Source organism: Chelmon rostratus, chromosome 8, assembly GCF_017976325.1.
Source record: "Chelmon rostratus isolate fCheRos1 chromosome 8, fCheRos1.pri, whole genome shotgun sequence".
Lineage (NCBI taxonomy): Eukaryota > Metazoa > Chordata > Actinopteri > Chaetodontiformes > Chaetodontidae > Chelmon > Chelmon rostratus.
In genome coordinates, this window is record NC_055665.1 from 16934766 (window position 1) to 16961277 (window position 26512).

The following is a 26512-nucleotide window of genomic DNA, read 5'->3' on the forward strand; positions in this document are numbered from 1 at the left end:
TAATGCTCTGCTCTGTCTGGAGGCTGCTGTTGCAGGATATTAACACCCATCGTTTTGGAACGAGATGCTAAACAATAAGATATTCTTGTAATGTCCACTCCCTTTGGCCGTGTAGTATACTTTATTTCCAAATAGCTTCACACATTTCCTTTTGGTGTCAAAGTGAATGGGATGAGTTGAGTTGACGGCATTTTTTGTTGCTACTCTGGAGACGACTTCATGCGACTTGTACTTCTTTCTCATTAAGCAGAAACTCTGGCAGGTGCAGTACTTTTCTGTTTCTGGACAGAATTGGCCAATTTTGTGCCATTCTTCCACGTTTCTCTGGGGAGAGGCAACAATCGGTTTCACTGTGAAGTTTCCCTTTATGTCTCATATTGTTGATGTTTTTTAATCTAGCTGAGATTTTCACTTGCCATTTACAGTTTGTATCTGAAAACACACAACTGGGGTATCATGAAACAGCTCAAAAGTTACATCTTTATGTAAAATAATGGGTTTTGCAAAGTCAAATGAGCACGTGATGTCGCAGTTAGGTCAAAGTCTAGTATTTCTTAAATATCAGAACTACATGTCCTTGCCGTTTTGCTTGATGTCAATACATGTTTAATGTAACCCACTAGTTTTTTAAAGAGTTTAAGGCCTGACAGATTAGATTCTTAAATCCTTCTCTTGAGGTGAAAACAAGTCAAAAGATTCCCTCAAAATAAACTCCACAATAGACGACCCCTCTGTTCCTTTAGGAACATTATAGATCCTTAAATTGTCCCGTTGGGATCTCCCCTCTGGTCGAGTAGTTTCTTCTTGCTCTTCCATCACTTTTATAATCTTGCTTAGCACCTTTTCAACTTTTTGAAAGTGATATTCCACCATTTCAATTTTTGTCTCTGCCTCCTATATTCTGTAGTTAACGTTGGCGAGCGCTGATTCAATATCATTTAGCTGTTTGTGTCTTTGAGAAAGTCCTGTATCTCCTCCAAAGCTTTTGTTAAACTTTCAACTTTGTTTGGATGAGGGTTAGCATTAGCATCGGCATCTTGCATCTGTGTAGAAGAGCTGTTTGCTTCTTTTTCTTAATTTGCAACCATTTCAGTGGTGCTTTTTTTTAATTTCCATTCTTTTTGTCCCATTCTTGCCCACTTAAAAAAGGTTTGTTGAATTTCACAGTTTAACAGGGAGAAATAAATGTTTTTTGTAGGAGCTGTTATTTTAGGCTTCCATTCGGAGTAGTGATGTCACAGGGACCCTTTTTGTTTGTTTTTAATATATTTGTTTGTCTTCTACCCTTAAATAAGTTTAAAGCGGCATTAACTGATTTCTTTGTCCATTTAGAAGGAGCAGAGCTAACTCTAAACACCACATTTTAAGTAAAGTTGATGGACACAAAATTGGTTTTATGTCCAGAATGTCTTTTTGAAAAGTTTTGACACGTCAAAGATTTCAAACAAATATGAGCAAACTTAACGGATCCTTATCAAAAATGTTCAATAACATCAACATATCAGATTTTCAAAACTCTCGTGTATCTCTCTTGATATTGGCTGCATCAAGTATCCGTCACACTATAATCTGAAGTGTTGAATTATTATCCTAGTCAACTAGCGACACTATTGCATGCTTGACAGACGTTTTCTCGAGTCATCTCTGCTCCGTCTACTGAGCTCTGAGTATGCTGAGGCAAGCATGCAGCTTCTCCTTCAATAAAGTGACCTTTTCTAAGTTGCCGCCTTCAGAAGCAAGTGGGCTCCAGCAGTCAGTCAGTAAAAGCTTCACTGTTGGAGAGTGGTGGAACAAAGGAGGATTCTCAGAGGAATAAATGTCTGAGAACAACCACCACTCCTTTACAGCTGTGTTATACATAGCATAACAACTAATATGTATGTGTATGTGCACGTGTACCATTACCTATACAGCCATGTGACAAAGACTCCATTTGAGAACAAACACTTTATTGTTGCACGATATACTGTAACATCATAGCAGTGTGATGCCATTGAGTTTGCGTATATCTGCTCTATGCTGTACAACTTATTTCCAGCTAAAGTTGTACTGACTGTGACAGATTGTGTGCGCATTGTAATCAAAAGAGTAACATAATTGCCGCTTCTCTCCTGTCTGTGTGTTCGCCACAGAATGTGTCAGAGCTCCGTTTCGATGGCTTTTCTCTGCGCTCTCTAGTGCATCAGATATCGGGGTCCAGTCTCTTGCAAGCTCCCTACACCACTACAGACCACAAACTACAATCTGAGGTGAGTCCTGAGCTCTTCACCGCCACTCACGTTTTCACTTTCCAACCTTAATCTGTCTTCTTGTCGAATTTAAACCTTTAAACAGAAATGAGATTGTGGTCATCAGTCTGATGCTCAAGTGAATGAAATGTCTTTTAAAAAATGTTTTTAAGTCATTGAGCCTGACATGGGGTTCAGTGTGTGTTCTCTCTGAGAGTGGGTGTGTTTTGTTTTGCCTGAGCCAATCGGTAGAGAGTGACATATCCGTCCCCACCAACATTGCATTAAAACATGCACGCTGTCTCTGTAACATTACCCATAGGTTGTTAATGAACCACTGTGAAGCTCAGTCACAGTGGCTCCGGCTGTCGCTATCTTGACAGTGCCTGGCTCCTCCAACATCCCGGCTAATCCAAAAATGGGCAAAGAGGTGGACCGTGGGTGGAGTTCAGGCAGGTTGAATGAAGCTTGGTTGCTGAAAACTAGAAGCTGGCTGTCACACCAAGTAGCCAGTGCCGTAATTATGCATATATTTAAGACTAGATATTATTTAAATGAGTGAGCTACATAAAAATTCAACTGTCATACAGTTGTCATGAACAGAGAAATTAGCTACGGAGACCAAAGTAATTATTTGTACCAGACTGTAATCATTTCTATTTTTGCTGTGATGTTGGGCAGGTCTATGGGAATTGACTCGCTTTTGGAGCCACCCTCAAGTGGGCATTTGCGGAACTGCAGTTGTTGGCACTTCTGTATTGGCTTAATTTTTTCAGCTCTGGAGGTTGCTGCATGCTAGGTGAACATAGCTTAAAGATACCCTGTGGAGTGTTTGACCACTAGTAGCTCTGTAGAACAATGATTCTATGAGTGGGTCCATGTTTTGTTTGTATTGTGCATGAGTGTGATTCTGACCCTGCCTTTCATGCTATTCCACTGATCAACAGTTGGTGGTGCTAATGTGCAAAGAAACACATCAACATGCAAACAAAGGCAGAGAGGAATTAGACTGCTGGCAAGTAAACATGGATGTAAATAATGGACAATTTGAAATATTTAAAAAAAATGGGCTTTTTAGTTTTATGAAGAAGGAAAAAGAAAGAAGTTACGTATCTATAAGTAAGTATCTCATCCGCACCATTTTTCATTGCCATTATTGATGGTAGGAAGAATATTTCCCCACTCTCCCTCATACAAACATCTGATTGGAGTAATGTTTCTCCAACTGGGGAAACAAGTCAGTGGGCACAACAACAGATCTGTTTAAGTCACTGAACAAATCAGAGATGTGAGCGTTGATTCAGAGGTCTTGAGCCAGGCAGTGTCATAGCTACATCTCATTTAACTTTTCCAAACACCTCAGGCATCTACAGTTATGGGTTTTATAGCCAGACAATTGCATTGTGTTTTCAAAAGCTGTTTGCCTCCTTATTTCCTGTTCTTATTTTTTCTTCTCCAACATGCCTGCAGTTGCCCCACAATAGTGAGCAGATTCTTCTGCCAGAGTGCCGTAGGCCCTGCACTTGATCCAAAAGTTCTCAGTGAGGAAACCTTGTTTGGAGAAATGTAATATGTTTGAGGTTGTTCATTTCCGCAGCTTGACAGAGGACTATGATTAAATTATGTCTGTATGTCCACGTTGCCAATAAACTTTAGGAGAGGGTTTGATTGACAGCTGGTTGAGTAGATAATGAGTGAATCATCATTTAGGGGAGAACTGCTCCTTTAACCCTAGTTCAACCCACATCTTACCTCCTAGATAAAGAGTTCAGTGAGCTGCATAGAGTCCCATCATCTAATGATTCATGGTGGCTAGAAGGAGAGGGGTTCAAAAGGGTCACTTCCTGGTTGCCCTTTAATCACACTGAGGAGCCTCTGACAGAAGGACCTTTAGATCAGTCAGATAAATCCAATGTACAGTATTTTATTTTGCCAAATGAGTGCTAACCTTTTGTACCTGGGATCACCTCAAAGCCAGAAAACAGTATTCGAATATAGATTCATCATCTCATCATGGAGTGCTTTAACTGATATAAGTCATATGCTACTTCTTAGATTTTGCACTCATCCTTCACCAGAGTTTATATACTTTTTAGGGCAAACCTCACTTTCATTTGGCGTCAACTCTTTTTGCCAAGTTGCGTCTTTCACTATTCAATCATCAGCTTTTCCTTTTTTGACAGATTTCATATCTGACATTTTTTAATGGAGTTATTTGTCTTGAGGTGATATGAGTCGCTGGCTGCTACTGAGAAATTCGAGTGAGCTGTCAGCACGCTGTGATATCTTCATCCACAGAGTGTGAAGCCTCAGTTAATGTCAACGTATCAACAATATTGAGTCCCAGTGACTCATATGACCTTATGTCAAAACTACTGCTTTAAGCTCTTATTAAATTAAACTATTATAATTGATTATTCTGCCAGTTGTTATCACAACTAATCCATCAGAATATAGTGAAAGAGTCCTTGTTGACATCTTCACATGCCTTGCTTTGTCCAATCAGCTGTCTAAATCCCAAAGATATTCAGTTTACAGTCATGAAACAGAGAAAAGCAGCAAATCACCACATTGAAGAAGCTGCAACAAACAAACATGACATTTTTTAGCCATTTAGTAGCACAGCTCTAGGGATGGCAATGTTGGTCGGTCCGTCCACCATTTTGCTCCAGGCTTAGCTATCTCAAAAACGTTTCATCTGGGGGCAGCATCAAGTAAAAATTTGAGCAGCACTTTGTGTTTTGTGGTAATTAGCAAGTGTTAGCATGCTTACAAGCAAAACTAAGTGACCATCTTCACTGGAAATTACTGGTGAACATTACCTGCAAAACATCAGCATGTTAACATTGTCATTGTGAGCATATTAGCATGCTGACCTCAAAACACTGCTGTGCCAAATAGAGCCTTACAAAGCCACTAGCATGGCTGCAGACTGTTGGCTGTTTTACTTCTGCTGTTAAATTGCTAAATGTTGATATAATGATGCTAATCGTGATAAATAAGTGTTAGCACTCTTTGCACTATTTGTATGTTTGTGTGTTGGTGGTGGTTGTGTGCAGTGTAAAAGCTGTGTATTAGTATAAAGAGTGTACTCTGTGTGAGACTCTAGGTCTTTTATAACAGTTGGTATAGTTCTGTAATGAGTTTCCTTATGTAGATTAATCCGTAACAATAAACCCACACAGGAGCTGTGCCCAGGACATTATGACCCAATGTGGGGTCTATATCACACATGCACATACACACAAGTGGTCTTAATAGCATACAGGGATTAGCATTAAAGACACTTTGACAGGATGTTGCACACTTTAAATAGATACTGAAAATAATCTCTTCAGGAGAGGGTAGTGTTTCAGAGTGACTTTTGTATTGTTTAATATTGTTGTTGTGTTTACCCTAACCATTGCCTGCTTTGTGTGCTTGTGTCTGGCATCAGATCGTACACAGTTGTGTGTGGACATTATACAGCAGAGCATCATAGTTGAGGTGTGTGTCTGTGTGTGTGTGCGCATGCTACCGATTTACATGACTGTGGAGTGTGTGTGTGGGTGTGTGATCTCATCAGATCCCTGTACAGAGAAGCAGATGGTGGTGATTGTTTTGGCACACAATTAAAAAAAACTCTGAGGACAACAAAACTATCACATCTCCAGACTGCTGGGATAACTGACTGTAAAATGACTTACTCTCACACACATACGCAATCTAAACTATGTTCAGATGAAATCTGTTAGGCCTCCGCACTGTCAGGAGTAACTGACGTGATAATTGCTAAAACACACACACACACACACACACACACACACATACACATACATATACACACTTATGAAATCTACTGCACATTAGGAATAAGCTGCAGAAAAGTATTACGTATAGGCACGCTTACATCACGTACTAGTAGTATAGTTGTCTTCTAAATGGATAAAATGTTAACCACGGTTTAATTTTATGACTTTATATCAATTTATATGAGGATGTAGTAATTTTTTGGGGGAAATTCAAGAAAGACATTGCTAATAGGAAAAATATTGAGCTGACAATCTGTGTTTATAGCTCATATAGTGTAGATAAAATATGATAATACTTCATCACATTGATGCAAAACATTGTCCTGTTCATTGATTTTCAGCACTGCTCACAATGGTCTAACACAACCCTGATTTTGAAAAAGGAGGAACGCTGTGTAAACCATAAATAAAACAGAATGTGATCATTTGCTTATCCTTTTTGGCATATACTTAATTAAATACAGAACAAAGACAAAATATTTAATGTTTGACCTTATTAAGTTCATTCACTTTTGTAAATATATGCTTGTCCTGAATTTGACGTCCGCAACATGTATCAAAGAAATTGTAGGAGGGGCAACAAAAGACTGAGAAATTTGTGGAATGATCAAAAAACACCTTTTTATACCTTTTTTTATGTTTCACAGAGTCACAGCTCTTTTGGAATCAGAGTTGTACAACCAGAGTTATTGAAAGAATGTACTTCCTGGTAGGGGATGCAGCTCTTCATTCTGCAGTGATTCAAACAGTAACAGTTAATTCCTTTGAATCAAGTCACAGTTGTCCTTTTTTTTATCCTTCTAACTTTATTCTCCGGGAAGCTGTATGTGAGAAAAAACTTCTTATTAATTGTGAATGTTCTACACAGATATAACAGCTCTGCAGCATATTCAAATGTTGACATTTAGTCTGTTGGATTGTCCTTTTTAAAAGCACCTCAACCCTGTTTGTCAAGGGAGGGAAAGAGCTTCACATTGCACTTTCTTTTGGGTCTTCTGGCCCCAAAATCTGCATTCAAACACTTCCCTCTCTCCTGAGCACATAAACCTCAAGTAAAAGTCATTTGTCAGCCTGTCACTGCTGGAAACTTCCTCCTTTTTTTCTCTGCAACATCACAACAACTACTTGTTGATGCCTAATCTGTTGAGGCTACACAAAAGACACGTTTTACTCTTACATTTGCCTTTCACAGATAAACATGGGATATGTGATTGCAAAGACTTGATGGCTGACATCACAGTGTAACACGTTTACTGATGCTAATGTAGATTTGTGTACTATTTGTGAAAATAGAGCAGTGTTGGTCAGTAAAGTGCCTTTACAGCACCCTGTTATATCTGGATGACTGTTGGGATGTAACAACAATGGACTAATGAACTGCCCTCAGTGTTGAACACTACTCAGCTATTCACATGAACGTGGGACAAGATTACAGCAGTCTGTATACAAAAATGAATAAGGATAATATGTATATCCTGCCAAGATAAAAACATCACAGCAATGAGAATGTAGTTGCGTCGTATAATCCACACTCATATTTAAATATACAAAATCATTTTAAACATCAGCGTAGGCAATTTTAAACCAGTTTCTCTTCAGTCGTTTGGACGAGGGAGTAGTAAACTCTCCCAGCTTGCTCGTGTAACTGGGAGTTCAACCCAGGATCATTAAAATCTTCATCTACTCTTAATCTACAAGAGTCTATCAGAAATAGGTCGGCACTTCATTCTTCGTTCCAGATCAATAAATTATGAGATTGAGATTTCAGGCTTTCCGTGGTATTCTTGTAATTTTCCATATATGCAGATGACCTGTTTTTCCATGTGACAAGTGATTTATATATTATTGATTTCCTCTTAACATAATGAGCTCATTAGATAAGTAGGACAGCTGCAGACTGTTGAAGTGGAGGCCTTCTTTTAATGTGAGCTGCAGAGTGTTAAGTGGGTTCCTGACAGAAAACCGAAGATATTCTGTGTGTTTAGGTGGTTTGTATAATGTTGTTTAGTAATGATGAAACGATTAGTTCGTCAACAAAAAATGTTTATTGTTATTACAATTGTGCTAATCTATTAAGTCATTCATCAAAGACGATCTGCCAAACATGTCCCGGTTGTAGCTTCTCCAGTGTGAGGATTTGCTGCTTTTCTTAGATTTTTTCTTTGTTTAATGTAATTGCAAATTGATTATCTTTGGTTTTTGTGCTTTTGTTTGAACAAAACAAGACATTTGAGGGCCTCACCTCAAGCTGCTGGAACTTGTGATTGACTTTTGTCTCTTTTTCTGACATTTAATCAGAAAAACAATTAGTCAAAAAAAGAATAGATGGAAAGTTATTGTTAGTTTCAGCTCAAGTGCTTAGATAATTATATAGTTGAAGAGTGGGCGTCAGTGTTTTGTGTCTGTGTCTAAATATTTCTCTCTCTCTGTCAAACCCTCCTCTTCCTGTCCTCACACACACATGGACAAACCCTCCTCTTGCTGTCCTCACACACACACACGGACAAACCCTCCTCTTCCTGTCCTCACACACACAAGGACACGTCTGGATGTACCAACAGTTTATTTTGCTGACTTTGCCACCGGAAGTTCAGATCCAGATTTGGAACCAAGGAAGATCAGATTTCAGGCTCAGTTATACAACATCACCTCTGAACTGGTTAGGGTTCAGTAACTCGCTCAAAGACACCTTAGTTGCATCTTCATCTTTAAACTGATGGATGGTGTCCAATTCCTCAAGCCTCAGAAGCAGCTGAATTTTTTTTCCCTTTTAGATGTTGTTCTGTGTGATAACCCTGTTGTTTTTCTTCATCCTGTCCTGTGTTTTTTCTCTCTCTCATCTCATTCTGTCTTGTTTTCTCCACCACGCTCTGTCTGTCTCTTCTGTGTTTGCAGGTCTTCCATTACTACACACCAGTTTTAGATTTGGTCCAGCTGGTTAATGTCTCAGACCTACCTGGCTTTCTGAGGTCCGGAACCCAGTTTGAACTGTATCCTCATTTCTGATGAGAGCGTGTGTGCGTGTGTCTTGGGAAGCATTGTAGCATCAGGTCTTCCTCTGTCCACATTGAAATCCCCCCTTGACCCCCTTGTGTTCAAACCTCAATATACTGACAACATGCAGTGTTGTGAAGATGCATAGACTTATAGACTTCAGTACACTTGACAGTACTTGATTAGAAATAAATATATAAAAGTAAAGTATAGATAATGCACTTCTACTGTTTTTACTGCAGCCTGCGAGCAATTTTCCTGTCTCAGAAGGTGGTTGGTAACCTCTTCTCCTCAGTATTGTATTTTTCCTTCACCACCAACATACAGCAGCCTGTCTGGGAAGTCAATGAAAGCTAAACTTCTGTTGGACCAGCTGAAGTCACTGCATGGAAAGGTATCGACCCTCAGCTGTTCTCTTATACATACAAAACTGGAAAATGTTTTCCATAGAAGTTTGGAATTTCCAATTAAGTAAAATACTGAATTCATTGAATTCAAGCTTTGATTTCTGCCGTTTACTCTCGTCCCCAGTCAAATGTACATTGGATATGCAGTCGATGATGTACATAAGATTCATACACACACATACTGACCCTATGTTTGTTTATGTTTATCTACTGTGTTTCTGTCTCTAGGTTGGAGCGTTGTTCAGCCTCTCCTGTATAATAACCCCTATCGCCCAGCTTGCAGCCAGTCAGCTCAGCTCCCAGCGCTGGAGGGAGTCTATAGCCAGGAGACCAAAGTCCTTACCTGGTAAGACAGTAAGAAAATGTATTTTCATGATGGCTGTTACAGAGAGGAGCCGTATCACCTTCTGTTGGGACAAAAATTGGTTGACATAGCTGATACTCCATATACTTGAAAACCAACAATTTTCAAACAAAGTATGATTATATTAAGTAGAAATGTATGAATGGATGAAATCACCACAATATAAGATGCAGAATTAAACATTAATTTTTCATTGCAGCAGCAAAGCAAGGGAAAAAAAGTGGGATTAAAACCAAGATATTAAAAACTGACATTCCTCCTCTGCTGTGGATTAACTCTGGATGTGACCTCTCTCCGGTCTGTACCCTGCAGTGCCTGATGTAGAGGTGAAAGGGGAGAGCGCTCACTACTTCCTGTTGGTCCAGGGCTCAGAGGATGTTGGGTGTGGTACCTGCAAGGTCAGGATGTTGCACTCAGACAATCAAATCAATGGAGCGGCTGCCATGGCAACCATCTCTGGTTTGCTGAGAGAGAAGTCTCTGTCGTTACCAGGTATGTTCTTTTGTCAAGTTCTTAGAGCAACATGTGTGTGTATGTCTGTGTGTGTACCAATGTCACCTTAAGTGTTTAGGTGTCACTTAATTTGCCAAACCACTTGACTCGCAGCATCTCGTACCCGATACTCTGAGAGAGACTTAGAAAGGGAAGAAAATAAAAAACAATTGAGAAAAACCTTTAACTAACTTTAGCTCATTTTTATCCCCCAAATTATACTGCAGGGGTTTTGAAAGTCTAACACTATGTGCCCCGTCCCAGACAAAACTTCACTCCTGTTGTTATTCTGGTGTTACTTGGTAATAATAATAATGATTTAGTTTTCTAAACCCAGAATCCAATCCAGTTTCTTCATGCTTTGGGGGATGTAAACAGGAAATAAAATGTTGACATGCAGTCTGAGTTATCTGTGGGCTTGAGCCCTGTTTTTTTTTTTTTTTTTTTTTTTATGGACCTTGTGTACAACTATCACTGGAATACTTTGATACTGAAGAAAACTTAAAAACATTAAGATGAAGAAGGCAATTTCTGAACTTAAAAGGAGCCTCTTTTTTTCTACGAGTGATTTATGGATATTTATGCCGGGTGAAATTTGGAGATAATTTTATCCTTGGAAGGTATTGGTCACACAGAGTCTAAAGATGTTTGTATAATGTTCTAAGGTGTAGGTGTACTAATGGTCGCTGCTGACCATCTTGGTGAGTGAACCACATCTGCAGTCAAAACAACAGTAGCTGACTTCTCGTTCTAGAACACCAGGTACCCTTGTACCTTTCACCTTACACCGTATCTTTGCCTCATGTCTCTCTCCACCTCACAGTTTGGAAACATCTAGCAGTAATTTGTTTTCCCGAGTTTTTTAAAAAACATGCCTCCAAGTGTCCTGTTTCTCTTAAAGCAGCTCTTCAGCTAAATTGGAGTAGAAGCCCCTCTGGCTTCATTGACATGAGTTGAGGGGTTGTCATTTTTCATCAGGCATCAGCCTGTATGTGTCTGTTTTGCTACCTCTTCGCCCTTCTTCATTGTTTCGCCTCCTCTCTTCCCTCCTCTCTCGCAGTAGTGGAAAGCTGTGGCTGTTCTATCGAAGATTGCCTCATCTTTATCACTAAAATAAGAACAATAAAGAAAGGAGTGAGGAAGTGTATTGAAGGGACAAATGGATTCACAGAGAGAGAAGGAAGGAGGAATGGTGATGAGGAGGAATGCAGTGAATGTATAGATGGATTGGGTATGAACTGGATTGGTGATTGAACAAAAACCTTTCCTGGTTATGACTGACTAGAAGAACAGATATGTGAAGCTCACACAGTTGTTTGTTTTCTTCCCTAAACTTAAAGCTTCTTTCCTGATAAAAGTCCTTCATTGTTCTTGGGCTTTATATGATATTCAAGAGACCTACTGTGGTGTTTCCTCCCGAGAGTTCCTGCTGTTGTTAACATTTTATGCAACCTTCAGGAGACATTTTTGAAATACTTTTAAATGCAGAGTAAGACTATAAAAGGTGCCCTAACTGCTGCAATGACACAGCGTGAACACAGCACAGGTTTTATAAAAAATGAAAGTATTAAAATGCACACCTGAGGGTACAGAGGTAAAAAGTACCATTTTTTTTACAAGTAAGCCAGTTGAGTGAAATGGCAGACAAATATAAATTACTTTGTGTAGCAGAACTGTGTTTTGTCTTCTCTCCTTTTCTGTAAATCATGTTGTGACCCCTGAGGTTTATCTTTAGACCCCTTAGAGGTGCCCTGACCCACAGGAGTGGGAACCACCATACTAATGCTTAGAACGAATTTCAGATAAGAATATTTGTTGGAGGAAAAGTTGAGAAGGTCATAGAATCTCTTTTTTGTCGGCCATGTAAAAGCAATGAATTCAAAATAGCACAAATACAGATTTAAAACTTTTACCCATTTTACTTTTCACTGTTGTATGAAGGAGTTCATCTGACAACCAATGTTGTGGATGTAAGACATCTAACACAACAGCAAAACCCCTGGTGAAAAGGTTTTGACCTACATATGGATACAGCAATGTGTTACATTTCCACAAAATTTAGAGTAGATTAAAATCACAGCAGTAGAGAAATCCTGATGTTAAGTCACTATTATGGGTCAAATTCCAAAAACACTGGACCTTTCAGACCTCCGGATGGTCTAATGAAAGACACTGTTAGTTCGCTGTGCAGTGAGTGCCCCTTAAACTCCTAGGTGCCCCTGCTCGTCTAGAAAAATATCAAAATGTTCTGCAGGTTCTGCTCCAAACAATACCCAATTGAGGTTTGCAAATTATCTAATCATTCTCTCTCTTTTTTCCATTCACTACCTTTCTTTGTGTGAGCAGAAGGAGCTGTGAGCAGCATCATCTGCCCTCTGCCCTGTCTCCAGGGAGACAGCCTGCTGAAGAGAGAGAGGAAGGTGACCCAGGTCCAGATGCTGGTGCTCAAAGAATATCTCAGTAAGTACTACACTTACAGAGCTCCTGTAGTGGCAACCACATCTCAGAAAAAAAAAAAAAAATATATATATATATATATGTGCCAATATATATATAATATATATATATACACACACACACACTTCTAAGGAAAAAAGTAGCTGTTGAACATGTAGACAGCAGAACATGGTCAGACACTGTTGTAGTCAAATAGATTTCATCACCATTTCTGTTGTAATGTAGTGCTACCATTGTGCTTTTTTTAATTGCTTGCATCCTAATGTATGTTAATAACCAAGCCAAACCCTCAGAACGGCACCTTGAGCTCTCTAAGAATATGTCAATCAAAATGTTGTGCCCCCGAGCAGGATGGACAAGTGACCTCTTGCAGAACAGTAGAGCAGAGAACAGATTCATGGGAACAGATTTTTCACTCAAATAACATAATACATAACATAATTTAATGACTGTTGTGTGTTCTCATCAGGAACACTGGTAATTAAAAAACACCAATGTTATTTTTCAGTTCATGCTGACTTTAAGACAGACACCCATACACAAACCTGGTTGACCCTACACACTGCTCAGAATCATTTCACAGTATGAGCGGGATTATTTGCGAGGTGTGTGTCGGCCTCATACCGCTAGCCCTTCCTGACCCTTAAGACGGCTGCTGGCTCACACCCCTCATTAATTAGTCCTTTTTCAGCATGTCGTCATCTTCATGTTATCAACCTCAGTCTGAAATCACATAATATATCAGTTACAATGTCATGGATGGAAAAAATACATCATACAAGTTGCTTCCTGGCACATCTCTTTAAAAAACTGGTGCTAAAAATGACAAAATGCTTGAATTAATCTCATATGTAAAGTAATTAGGGGTGAGAGGATTAGTCGATTAACTGTTCCGTCTACAGAATTCGAACCAGAACCTGTTTTGATTCCTTTTTTGAAGTGAAAATGCCAAATACCTCTCAAATGTAAATATATGCTGCTTTTCTGTGTATATGTTATAATAAATTGAAAATATTTGTTTTTTGTTATGTTGGTCAGATAAAACAAAACATTTGAATGCATCATTCAGGAAGTGGAAATTGCACTTGGCCTTTTTCAACATCTTCTCACATTTTTGTAGACAAAACAATTCATTAATTGTTAAATAATTGGCAGATTAATCAATGAAAATAAGTACATTTACATTTATAATGTGATATAGTGCTGGTACGTAGTGATATAGAAATTTTAAATAATTCCTTTGAAACTAGTAAAGCCAGACCAACAGTGTGCTGCTGTACTGTATGTGTCAGCTTCTGTTCAGTCACCACTGGTTTAAAAAAAAAAAGAAGAAGAAGTTTGACGAGTCTCCAGGGTCGAAATTCAATTGAGATTAAATGTTAGTCTGTAATATATGTATTCATACCCGAGACAAAGCCAAATGGACAGAAAAGACGCATCAGCTGTCGGGTCCACTGAGCTTCCTGAACTGTCGTCAGTGCGAGCTCTCAGCTCTCTCCAGCCCTCAGCAGCCCTCAGCACTGGCTGCTCCATTGAAAGACTGTTGAAATATCATTATTTTACAGACACACACATTGTCCCCTTGGCAGGCGAAGATAGTGTAACAGCGGTGGAATGGAGCCAGATTAAAGGAAGTGGAGTGAAATTCCTCAAACTTGAGGAAAAGCAATAGGGCTGTTCTTTGAAAGGGCTGTGAGCAGAATGAAGAGCCCTGACTGACCAGAGGCCTTAATGAAATTCATTGCAATATATTCTTACTTGGCATTAAATTGGGAAAAAGCATGTCCTTATAAGTTGCAAAAGTTGGAAGTACTGTTGGAAGTTTTTTTGATTATATGAAGTGTGTGCGTATGTGTGTGTGGACTGAGTCCGTCCGTGCCTGCGTGTGTGTGCGCTGTCTTATAGGCTGCTACCACTCTGTGGTAAGTATTCAAGCTGATGTATGTGTATGCCAATGTTTTCATTAATTATTTTTCTCATTTTCAGTTTCACTGGATGTCAAACTCTCAACCATTTCTAATGTAATGTGAAACTTTTTTTAATTGCCCCATCAGAGAGAGGTTTAGGATGTGTGGTTTAGTTGGTTTATTGCCCAGCCATATGCATTGCTGTTATTTGGGACTACCAGCATGTATAATTACCCAGTGCTGCTTTGAAATAAAACTAATTAAAGGAATAGACTCCTGTTTTGGAGGAGAATCAACAACCCACTCATTAAGCAACAAGCATACAGAAGCCAAAGTCCTCCACCAGGTTTAACAAGTTTACCAGTGAGCCAAAAACTAAATCTGAGATGTTGCCAAAATGAAAACAAGCCTCTGTTTGTGTGTCCAGGACGGAAACAAGAAGCATCGACCTCGATACCTGTAAATGACTTGATGGTCATTCTGAGTGTGGCCAGGGAGCAGTATCTGAAAATGATTGACTCCCCTCTGCCCTCTGCTGCCACCTGTCTGACAGACAGGCAGGAGAGCACGGCTGCCAAGAACTCTGGTAAGAAAGAGACCAAAAACAAGCCAACAGTATTTTCACGTCCATCCACAGCTATAGTAGATACAAACACAGTGGAAATTTGTCAATATGCTGGTGGTCTCACATAGACCACCCACAGACCACCTTTTCTTACATCATCCTGTGATATTAAGAGCTGTGTTGTATGTGTCAGATTTCAAGTTGAAGAGGACAACTTTCAACATTATTTACATTGATGTAATTGCAAGTGATTGTGGCTTTTAAAGGCATTTCACCACATTTTTGTTGACACTTCTGTAGTTCTTTATTTCAAAAGGGAAATGTCATTGTTGTCCTGATATCTTGGAATCATGCCTAATAGGCTGACATTGTTCTCAAATTATAGGATTCACAAATGTTATCTAAAGATATACATGGAATGAACAGTACAATAGAAATCTCATAGTACTGTGTGCAAAAATCCACATATGCTTCCAAGGAAAATGATGTCTGTTCACCTTTTCATCAAAATGCATATTCTGACATGAATTGTCACACAGGAGTGCTTCAGTATTCATGGCACATAAATTCACAGGATGAGAGTTTTAGGAAACAACGGCAGCTAATACACAAATAAAATTGGAAGCGATGAAAGGAGTCCCAGCCTGCAGCCAGAGCTAAATGTGCACAGTGTGGGTGCTGCTGTTATTAAAAATGTAGCTATGGAGCTAATAGACCTGCATGTCAAGCAGTTTTCATGTCATAAATGCTGTGACATTATTTGCCAATTATTTTTGGAATTTCTGCACAACGTTGCCATAATGTTTATCGTGTTATTGTGTTAGAATAGACAGGAACAGACCAACATCTTTACCAGCAAAAGCAGCACTTGTCTAATTGTCTAACACATGCCACATAATGGCTTTGTGTTTGTGTGCATCCTCCCGATTTCATGTTCTGTGCCAATTACATGTATTTAGCTCTCCAGGACCTCGCACAGAGGATATGCTTGAGTTTTGCAAGAGGTGAGTCAGTTAGAAGTGATGATGGGTGTAAACATGTAGAAACATACATTCTGCGGTACAAGTAATATTTTTTCCTTAATCCTTGCCCACCCTCTACTCTGGAGATGGGAATGTCGTTGACAGCAATAAACAGCTCCTGAAATCCAGTGTCTGCATCGCCTTAAGCTGTGAATGACTTTGTGTGGGAGCGCTTCAGTCTTTTCATATCACACACATACCACCTCAGGCCACTGAGGCAGTGAACCTGCTGTACACAGTTTCATCACATTTCTGTCCTCCTTGAGATAACATGCAATCTTCCTGTCCAAACACAGGAAAAGTGCAGACTGCAGAGTGATGATATTTTGGATGCTGAGATTTTATCTGTTCAGGTTTCTGTCTGTCAAGAGTTCAGTGTCCTGGCTCAAGTGAAAGTAGGGATAACTCCACCAGTGGTGGGAGAAGTGTTCAGATCCTTTCCTTAAGTAAAAGTAGCAATACCACACTGTGAAAATAGTCCACTACAAGTAAGAGTCCTGCACTCAAGCATTACTTAAGTAAAACTATTTAAATATTATCAGTCAAGTATCAATTTACTGAATGTATCTAACTTGAAAGTACTCATTCTGCAGTGAAATGGTCCCTGTTAGTGTTTTACTATTAGATATGATATACAAGTACCTCAAATTTGTACTTCAGTACAGTCCTTGAGTGAATGTACTTAGCTACAGTCCACCACTGTAATCCATTATACAGTACATGGTCCTCATGTTGCCTGTGCCTAAGTACTGGGTAGTTTCTCCACTTTCTGAAATATAATTAATCCCACCCATATAATATCATACTGATTTTTCTCAACAGTGTTTAAACTCTATGTCCTGTAAGGTGCTGTAAATGCACATCCATCAGCATTTTAAAACTACTGCAAGCTCCAGTTGTACAGGTGAAGCAGTGTCAAGCAGCATAAAAGCTGAGCAGTTGCTTAGTATTTCAGGACATGTCCATATCAGACGACTAAAGCCTTGTATACACAGCAAAATGTCTTTTCTATTCAGACTTGAAGGCTCACTGTACCTTTGTCTCTGTTTAATGTGAAGCACCGTCTGACTGCATTTTCAGTGAAAATCAACTGATTGTTCTTCAGTCTGCTTTGAAGAAAAGGGAAACAATTAGTCAGTTTTTTTTAGTGACTGGTCATATTTTCAACCATTGCCATGCAGTCAAACAGATGTGTTTCCTGGGAGACTTGCATTGTGAGATGCTTGTTGTTTTGTCGGTTTGTAGGTTTTCAGACGGTTTCCCAGCTGCAGGCTGACTGGCCTGAGAGGAGTGTCCTCCACAACATAGAGAACCTGCAGAGGAGACGACAGAAGAGGAGGTAAATCGCCTTTAAATCGACACCTGACTACTATGTGTTCTTCATCTACTCTATATGATCTACAGTATATTTTGTGTGTCTTAGATTTGGTCTTTTAGGTCCAGGCTCCAGTGATGGTCTGCTGGGTCCTAAAGACAGTCAGAAGGGCTCGTCTGCTTTACTGGATGCCAGAGAATTTCTAAAACACTTCACATCTGATGGCCTGCCCACTGGGGAGCTACAGCCACTGGCTATCAACAGAGGGTAGGTTCAGTCATGAGTCGTGAGTAGCACCTTGATGTGAAACTTTAGTTTTCACTTGTCTGGTTTTCCAAAGTGAGCACTGACTGAAGCTTGTATACACGTACTGTGACTACATGCACATACTGTAGTCCTTTATACAGTATCTGATGTTGTAGTATGGGTCTGAATGACAAGCAGTTGATTGGGCCACAATGAGGATTTGATCAGGAACATTAGCCGGCCACAGTGAACTTTCCAGGAAAACTATTGAGCTGGGTTGAACAAAACATTATACGGGAGCAGAGAAGTCATCCATTAGTGCTAATAATTCTGTTCGTGTGTGTTTTAATCAGTGAAATTTGTGTTTGTTGTTTATTGAAGTAGCAGATGAATTTTCTTTGACAAACTGTTTATTTGTTTCTCCCCCTTCCCTCCACCCTCCTCTCTTGCTGTTCAGTAATAATGTGTTTCAGTTGTCACCAGACCTCTCTCCCAGGAAAGTCAGCCAGATGCCCTTCAACAAAGCCTCAGCATCACATTACCATGGCATAGAGTAAGTTTCTTTCAACTATTCAGCAACTATTCAGCTGCAGGGACTGGTATTATAAGCTCCAGGCAGCTATGAAAAATTTATCATCAGTAGCAGCACAGACAGTAATTTTGATTAGTTCAATTTGTTCATCTAGGTTCTGCCTGGACAATCAGCGGTCCTTGGACCGGGACCAGGCCTTTGTAAAACTCCAGTCCCGTCTGATTCGGTACGAGACCCAAACCACCTGCTCCAAAGAGCCCTGTGCCCTCCCTTTTGCCCTCAGCCCCGCCCCCTCCCCTGCCGTGATGTCAGAACCAGGAAGTGTGCCTGACGGAGAGACTCTGCAGAACGCTGATGTGGCGCGACTCAAGCGCAGGTCGTGGGACACAGACATTATTGGAGGTTATCCTCGCAAGAGGTACGGCGATGGTCTATGTTGCTTTTGGTCAGCAGCAAGAAGATGGATGGATGGATGGCTGTTTGGATCTTGAGGTGGTGCTTGTGGAATGTTGGTAATGTTTACTTTGTTTGTGTGTTTGTCTGAATGATCCAGGCTGGTGAAGTCAGAGAGCAGTGACTCCCTCTGTTCTCAGAGCAGCGGCAGCAGTGGGACACACCCTGCCCTTAGGTCTCTACGACAACAGCCGAGCAGATCCCAGTCCACCTCCTCGACCAATAGTCCGTCTTCCACTTCAGCAGGAAGACATACATCCTCAGGTAAAACAATGCAGTGATCCTGCTTTAAAGTAGGTCGTTTTCCAGACACTAATGTAATGAAATGAAAACAACCCACCATTACTTACAACGTTAAATAACATCATGAGCTTAATTGTTTTGGGCCAGTGTCATCCCAGGCATGCCACTGGTAAGACAATACCAAATTACATATAGAGCAGCAATTTCAAAACTCAATTTAGGGAACTGCAAAATCACTGTGTGAAATAACCTATCCTGTATGACCAACAGAGCAGTGTCGACATAGTCAGGGTCAGTAAATCCTCCTCCTTAATTTCTTTGGATGTATGGAGTGGAAGCAAGACAACCAATGTATGTCATCATATACAATAATAAACTGTATTTTGTGGGATATTTTCATAGAATATTTATTTAATAAAGTTAGAGGCCTAAAATTCCTTCTGAAATGTGATTATAGCATCAGAAAGCTACCAGCTAAGCTATCCAATTATCTCTTACAAATCCTCTCATATCAGGGAGGATTTGCAAATGATCTCCTTATTTTAGTCTTTATTCCACATCATTTTGGAACAGCATGCTTTAGATAGATCCTTTTTTTTTTTTTTAAAGAATGGGTTTATGGATATTTTTTTCACTTGTTCCAATTTTACTGCACCCTTCTGATGACTTAAAAGGCTTAAGACTGTACAAATAAATAAACTGCTGTGACTCTTAACAGGAGATCCTGAGACCACGTTTGAGTTGTTTAAATTATATAAACTTACTTATTCATATTGATATTATGATGATTTTTATTTGTTATTTTCCTATTCTTCTTAATCGTAATGTTTATTGTTCATTTTCCTGACATTACTGCGCAGGTTTGGTGACTCTTCCCTCTGCAGACAAACCTAAACCTCAGCAGCAGAAGACACAACATGGACAAACAGAGGACAAAACTGCCAAAGAGTCCCGCTCCCAGAAACACAACAGAGTGAGTGTTTGCATGCGAGTGTGTATCATTGTGATTGATACTTTTTGCAATTGTTATTAACTAACATTCACTGATTTTCTTTTTATAAACACATTCATGCTCAAATGAGTAAAATAACTGTTGCATTACTAAGTCCTCATCACCATCATCATAGCATGTCAAGCTCACTTCTTTGAGCATTTCTAGCAGGCTGCCATTCACACAGAGCGGCATTTTGGCAGCAGACATTGACCACGAGGACAAAATACTTCACGTCTCATATCAAGTAGTTGGCAATTTACCTTAAATTTCCAGTGTAATGTACAATAATTTTTCACCATGTTAGCTAAGTATTCTTAAAAGAAAACTGTCATTCATTATGCCTTAGGTTTTATTATTTTTGTAACTCTGATTGTTGGTTCTATCTATTATGATTAGGATTGTGCAGGTATAAAATTTTCATGCCCAAAAAATAGTGTACACAGCATAAAAACAATATTCATCAGTATGTCCTCAGAAACCGATATTAGAGCTGAAATGTAGTGAAAGTACCTCACACCATGCTTGCCTTCAATTTCAAACCTAAAAAACAGTCACTCTGCCTCTGTTTGATAGGAAAAGAGGCCCTTACAAAAACTGCTAATGACAGCAGGAGCCCTGTGTTGTGTTCACATTGCCATCTGAAAACAATGGTAATAACAGTAACAGAAATGGCTGAAATGTTGTCATAATCGATAGAAGTGATGGCTGGAGGCCTTCCTTTAATATTCACCTGTTCAGCAATGAATTTAAAAAAGAAATCTTTTACTTTTCCAACTAAAATCTGAAAACGGACTTGTTTAATTCCCCCACTCACCACAAAGTTCATACACTCAGACACATTGGCAGACACACACCAAGTTGCAGAACAGCTCCAGCGAAGATCAGCGTTTTGCATGTGATCACTTTGAATGTGTGGGCTGCATCATAATGTCACCACAAAACCACTTTATTATAACTATACCATTATCACATGACCTGCTGCCAGCCTCCACAGACAAACACACTTTTCACTCTCGTCTTTGACGTATTTGTACAGTGTGTGCAATGACAGAAACACATGCGTGGATACATGCGCGCACACACACACACACACACACACACACCTGCACACCGTTTCCTCTGTCCCACGTACGGCTCACAATCTGCATCCCAACCTTGACTTGTTCTGATTTGTGATTACTATGCAAACAGCCTTATCATCCAAACCCAAGTATAGGAAAGAACAGTTGGTCCTCTTCAGAAATAATGATAGCAGTTTATTCGGGACAGAGATTAAAAGCTGCCTTTCTCCTCCTGGTGAGACTGAGTGGCACAGATGATTCCTCACAATAATTTATGGTGTTTCATCAGAGCAGTCGATGTGACAAGATTAAAAGCAGATCTATTTATTTCAGGAACGTCGTTTTCCCTTTCAGCGCTACCAGCGAGATATTTGCATGCTTCTACCTGCTGATGCTGTGAATGTAAAGGCTGTCCATTCTGTGCAAGGACGTCCCCCAAAGTCAAGATATTTTGACATCCCTTACTTTAAAAAGGGAGTTGTGCTAAAATTAGCTTTCCTGCACCACGTCTGGTGGTTAGGGAATAAACACAACTCCATTTAATGTTTTGACGATTGTGCTAATATGAAATCGTGCATGTGTCTGTCTTGTGTGCTCAGATGCTGCTGGAGGTTGTAGCTAAAACACTCAAACAGCACGGGATCACTGCCGAGCACGAGTGCTTTGAGGCCTGCAGCAAAAGACTGTTTGATATCTCGAAATTCTATCTCAAGGTTCGTCTTTTTGCTGCCCACACACACTCAGCGCCGTCCTCTCTTTCTTTATTTGTGTATGCTTCTGTGCATCCAGGACTTGTACTGCAAATGTTTGACCATATGTTGTGTTTTGTCATAGAGCCTCACAATGAATTAGCACAAGAATGGGAACACCTTTGTCTGTTTTGCTATCTCTGCCAATACCCCCAGTTTCATCTATTTTCTCCTGTGCTGCCTTGTAAATGGTAATCAGGTGTTTTTGATAGAATATAAACAATGAGGAAAAGCTGCCTGTTTGCCAGCAGAAGTGTTCAGATGTTTTGCTTTAAAGTGACAGTGCATGAGTGTTATCAGCAAAATTAACTCAAAATATCCAAAGTTAAAGCACTCACTATGCAGAATGGCTATTACTGATGCATTAGTCTATATTTTGATGTTTTAGCTGATTGAGGAGAGGATAATTGTATCTACTTTATGGTCTGTTGGGTAGTGTAGCGGCAATATGTAATTTCTTTTGAAGCTTTCTTTATTTCGTTTAGCTAATTATTTGTTTTATAAGAAATGAGCAGCACTGCAGGCTCCTCAGCTTTATATAGGACCAGCTGAACCTGGGCGGGTCCGAGGTTTTTTGACATGAGCACAACAAGCCATAATTTCTCTGTATACTTTTTGCTTACTCGTCAACTGCAGCAACCATCAAACAAGTTTAGTGGAGTACAAAGTGAAATATTTCCCGCTGAAATGTAGAGGAGGAGGAACGATAAATGAGCAGAAATTCAAGTCAAGTGTCTCGAAATTGTGCTCAAGTACAGTTACTTTTCACCACTGTTCGCTGGTAATGCTTCATACACACTGTCCACTTTTTTTGTGTTCAGCTGTGACCTAAAATGTTCAATTCATATGATGCAAAGCTCACATTATTATATCTTGCTGTGATCCTCCTCTTCTGCTGCTTGATCCCAGGATCTAAAGACGTCTCGGGGGCTCCATGATGAGATGAAGAAGGCGGCCACCAGCAATGTCAAACAGGTAAAGCCAGTGGTTCTCCACTTGGTTCTAAGTCTCCTCAACCTGAACCTGCTAAAGGTTATTTTCTGTCGTTGTAGGTCATTGACTGGGTGCTGGAGAAGACCTCAAAGAAGTAAAGACGATCTTGAAGAATAAGCGTAAAAAACATCTCCATGATATGTGATTTCGTTTCATAGGGAGGGTTCCACCTTAAAAAAAACACAGCAAGGCCTTGCATCACATTTCCACACAATTGTTTTTCTTTTTAAGCCGTCCTGATTAGTTTTAAACTGTTACATTAAGCCTGTTTTAATGAACTTAATCCTTTATTTATTTTTTCCAATTCTTTCACTAAGGCGATCACAAAACAACATCATTTTTTCACATGTATTATGTTTTTATTTTTTGGACTTTGTGTCTATTCTGATACCCTCCCGCTGCTCCAGAGCCCTGCAGCGAGTACACTCTGCTCTGGCTGCAGTCACTGAGAGGCCACGAGGGCTTCATGTTGGCTTCAGGTTTCAGCCGTCTTTTCTTTGTAACTACTTTCAAATGAGATTTTAAATCCTTTCCCACTTTTTGTTTCCAAACACTAATAATTTTATGGCTTTATAAATGTACATATTTTATCTTTATCACATTTTACCGTTTGTAACACAATAAAGTGTTTGTGTCTTACTTTGTCAGTCGCATTCACATTTGTCCTGTTTGTTGTCAGTACGGACTGATGAAGAACACAGCTACAACCTGATTCTAAAAAAAGGTGAGATGCTGTGTGTAAAATGTAAATACAAACAGTGCATCACTTGTTTGAAACGTGTTGCTGCATCACATTCAGAATAAGCAGATATTTACAAAAATAGCTGATGAGGTAAAACATTAAATTGTCTTTGTGCTGTTACATTGTTTTGTGTTTGTTCTGTTTTCAATTGAGTATATGTCAGAAAGGATTAGCAAGTTATCACATTCTGTTTTATTTATGCTTTGCACTGCATCACAACTTTTTTGGAATCAGGATTGTAAAATCTCTGGATCTGTGTGATGAGATACGTCCCTCGCAGCCAGTCGCTTCACTACTGGCACCATGTTGTTTTCTCCTTGAGGAGCTGGCTACAGGTTTCTGGCAAAAACATTCTCTCCCATGCCAGGATAACATGAAATGATCTAGTTTTTTGTGAAGTTCAAAACAAAAAGCTTCAATTTCACAGCAGTGGACTGCATTGTATTATCTGGATGAATAAGACGACAGTATGCTACACTTTATAACTGAGAAGCAAATTTCATCTCAGCTAAATATGATGAGAATAGCTGTTGGACTGTTTTATGAGCAGGAAGAATTTGCTCGTGTTTTAGTTCTATATGTATATACTGATCACGTATAATCTATACATATTATCAAATTTTTATTACATGTAACACTATTCAAAATAATTTCTTCAGATGCCTTCCGGAATGAACGATGGAGTTCGGTAGTAATTACACTGAAACTCTGGATTTCATTGAAAGACCTGCTCTATTTAAGCCTAAATAGATATGAATTTATTACATAGGAAACGTTTTTCAATTTGTTTTGCAATTGTATGCTGTATTAGCATTGTATACTGGTTAAAAGACAGGTTATTCAGCAGTTAATCTGAAATGGATCATTGCAAGTGTACCAACTGAACACTGTTTTTTCCTACATTTTGTATGAAATTACATGGTTTATTCCAAGAAATGTCTTTAAGTCTACAAGGTGATTCTTGCACTGCTGTTAAAACCAGCCTATATGTAGTCTCAGGGTGATTTTCTAATGTAACTAAACATAGATATAGGCACCGTGTTCAATAGGTGCTGCTACTTCATAGTCAACTGATAGTCAAGAATTATAATGGCAGCAACACTCAGTTTGGGGTAATTAAAGGCTATGTAAACTGCACAACCTGACATTGTTAGCGTGCATGTTTTTGTGGGAAAGGACGGCGTGCGTATCCATCAGTGTGTGGGAGCACCACTGAATGTCAGCGCGAGTGCAGATAATGAAAGTGAATTATCTGCATGCGCTGGTTGTATCGCAGTAGACCAACAAAAGAGATAATACAGTTTACATTGTATCTCAGACACCTGCGTCACACACCAAATCCTTGGTAGAAAATGACCGGACGAGGAAAGTGCTGCTATGTGGCTGTGCAGAGGAGAAGGCAGCAAATGCTGCCACTTATCACTCGTCCTTGGTGTAACGTGATAAGAGCAATCACGCATTAGTCTTCTAGTATGGAGGCGCACCAAAACACTGCACTGGAGCTCAAGAATTTCTGTGGGACAACAAATCCACGACCAAATGCTACAGCACCTGATGTGTCATGTGGTTGTAATAGATGTGGTTTCTCGGTTTTAATCCCAGGACCCTAAATGATTTACAGGCATGTTCAATGGGCCCATTAAATGAACACAGCCACGACTAGATGAGTCGGCCATCTGTCGTCGCTGGCGCTTGCTGCAACATGTAAAGTAAATGTTATTGATGGCTGTGGGAGGTTCTCATTCCCGGGATCGAGGTTTGTCTTTTGACTGAGAGAGGTATGCGCAAATGAAAGTTAAGAAGAAAGATGGGAAAAACAGGCTGAACCCAGTCACAGTATCCGCTCTGTTGCTTGTTTGCCAGGGAAATGATTTCATCTGTGTGGGGAGAAAAGCAGAACATTGTGTTCATGACAACAGGTGTAAAAGGCTAATTCAGTGTGTACAGTCAGTGTTGGTCCTCAGATCAGTTTCGTGTGCTGAAGAGCTGATTCGTACAGCGTGCTGTTATACATCTTGCTGTGCTGCCCTTTCCTGATACTGTAAGTTCCAATGCATCTCCTCAAACGTGACCCTTAAAAACTTTACTAACCATTTCATTTTTCATTTCATTTGCACTTTCGCTGGTTGAAAGTCCTTTCTTCTGGAATAACATCAAATAATGTCAGTGATTTTAAAATAATAGCACATTATGCGAGATCTAACACATCAGAACATGCTTTATTTGACAAGTATAGAAGTGATGAAACAAGCAAAGAAACAAAACATTTTCTAGAGCTCAATGCCAACGTCTAACGTCAATGTCTTACACTGACTCATGATGAAATATCTTAATTTTTATTTTTTATTTTCCAGACGTGCTCATGTTTTATCTCTCAGGTAACCTTTCCTGTTGGTTACTATACATACCCACCTCACTCCAACACAACACAACTTAACCTTTTAGACTGAACACAAAGGTATTCACAACAAATTTCACACCACAAGCACCTTTGCATTGACCTTATTAATAATTTAAAAAAAAAAGCTTATTTTCTCATTTAGTTTTTCAATTCTGAGCTCCAGGTCTCTCCACACTGTCAGTTATGTATCTCAGGTGGAGAAGACTACATCCCTTTAATCTATTTCAGTTTTAGTTTTGCCTAAAAAGCCAAGTTTTAAATTATTTAGCAAGTATTTTTCAAGTCATTGAGCCCCCTAACCCCACCAGTGATGTTGGTACCCTCCCTGCTAACTACCTCCCTGCAACCTGCACATGTTTCCTTGTAGGTTGGAGGACTATAATTTCAGAAAATACTTACGTGCATTGCAACAATTAGTGCTGAGACCGAGTGTTACAATAAGAGACACTGAAGCTTCCTGCTTTATAATCAGAAGGACCTGTAGAAGTCTTTAAGCAGCTGCGTTGACATTTGACCTCACATATGAAAAGCACTTTCAGAGTGATGATTGCTCCGT

At 39.6% G+C, this 26512-nt stretch overlaps 1 protein-coding gene across 2 annotated transcripts in view; it reads left to right on the plus strand.

Annotated features, from left to right (window-relative positions):
* LOC121610606 (MDM2 binding protein) overlaps positions 1-23423 on the plus strand; it is a 28995-nt gene extending 5572 nt beyond the window's left edge. The window contains exons 8-23 of one of the 2 annotated variants that reach the window (XM_041942801.1): positions 2133-2249; positions 8915-9009; positions 9341-9407; positions 9649-9766; positions 10097-10276; positions 12623-12736; positions 15068-15226; positions 17473-17566; positions 17651-17809; positions 18246-18341; positions 18457-18738; positions 18874-19037; positions 19877-19989; positions 21671-21784; positions 22730-22795; positions 22873-23423. In XM_041942801.1, coding sequence (XP_041798735.1) covers positions 2133-2249; positions 8915-9009; positions 9341-9407; positions 9649-9766; positions 10097-10276; positions 12623-12736; positions 15068-15226; positions 17473-17566; positions 17651-17809; positions 18246-18341; positions 18457-18738; positions 18874-19037; positions 19877-19989; positions 21671-21784; positions 22730-22795; positions 22873-22911 — 1977 coding nt within the window. In that variant the 3' untranslated portion in view covers positions 22912-23423. The remainder of the gene's footprint in view (positions 1-2132; positions 2250-8914; positions 9010-9340; positions 9408-9648; positions 9767-10096; positions 10277-12622; positions 12737-15067; positions 15227-17472; positions 17567-17650; positions 17810-18245; positions 18342-18456; positions 18739-18873; positions 19038-19876; positions 19990-21670; positions 21785-22729; positions 22796-22872) is intronic. The other variant, XM_041942802.1, reaches the window with a different exon arrangement.
* Positions 23424-26512: the final 3089 nt, after the last annotated feature.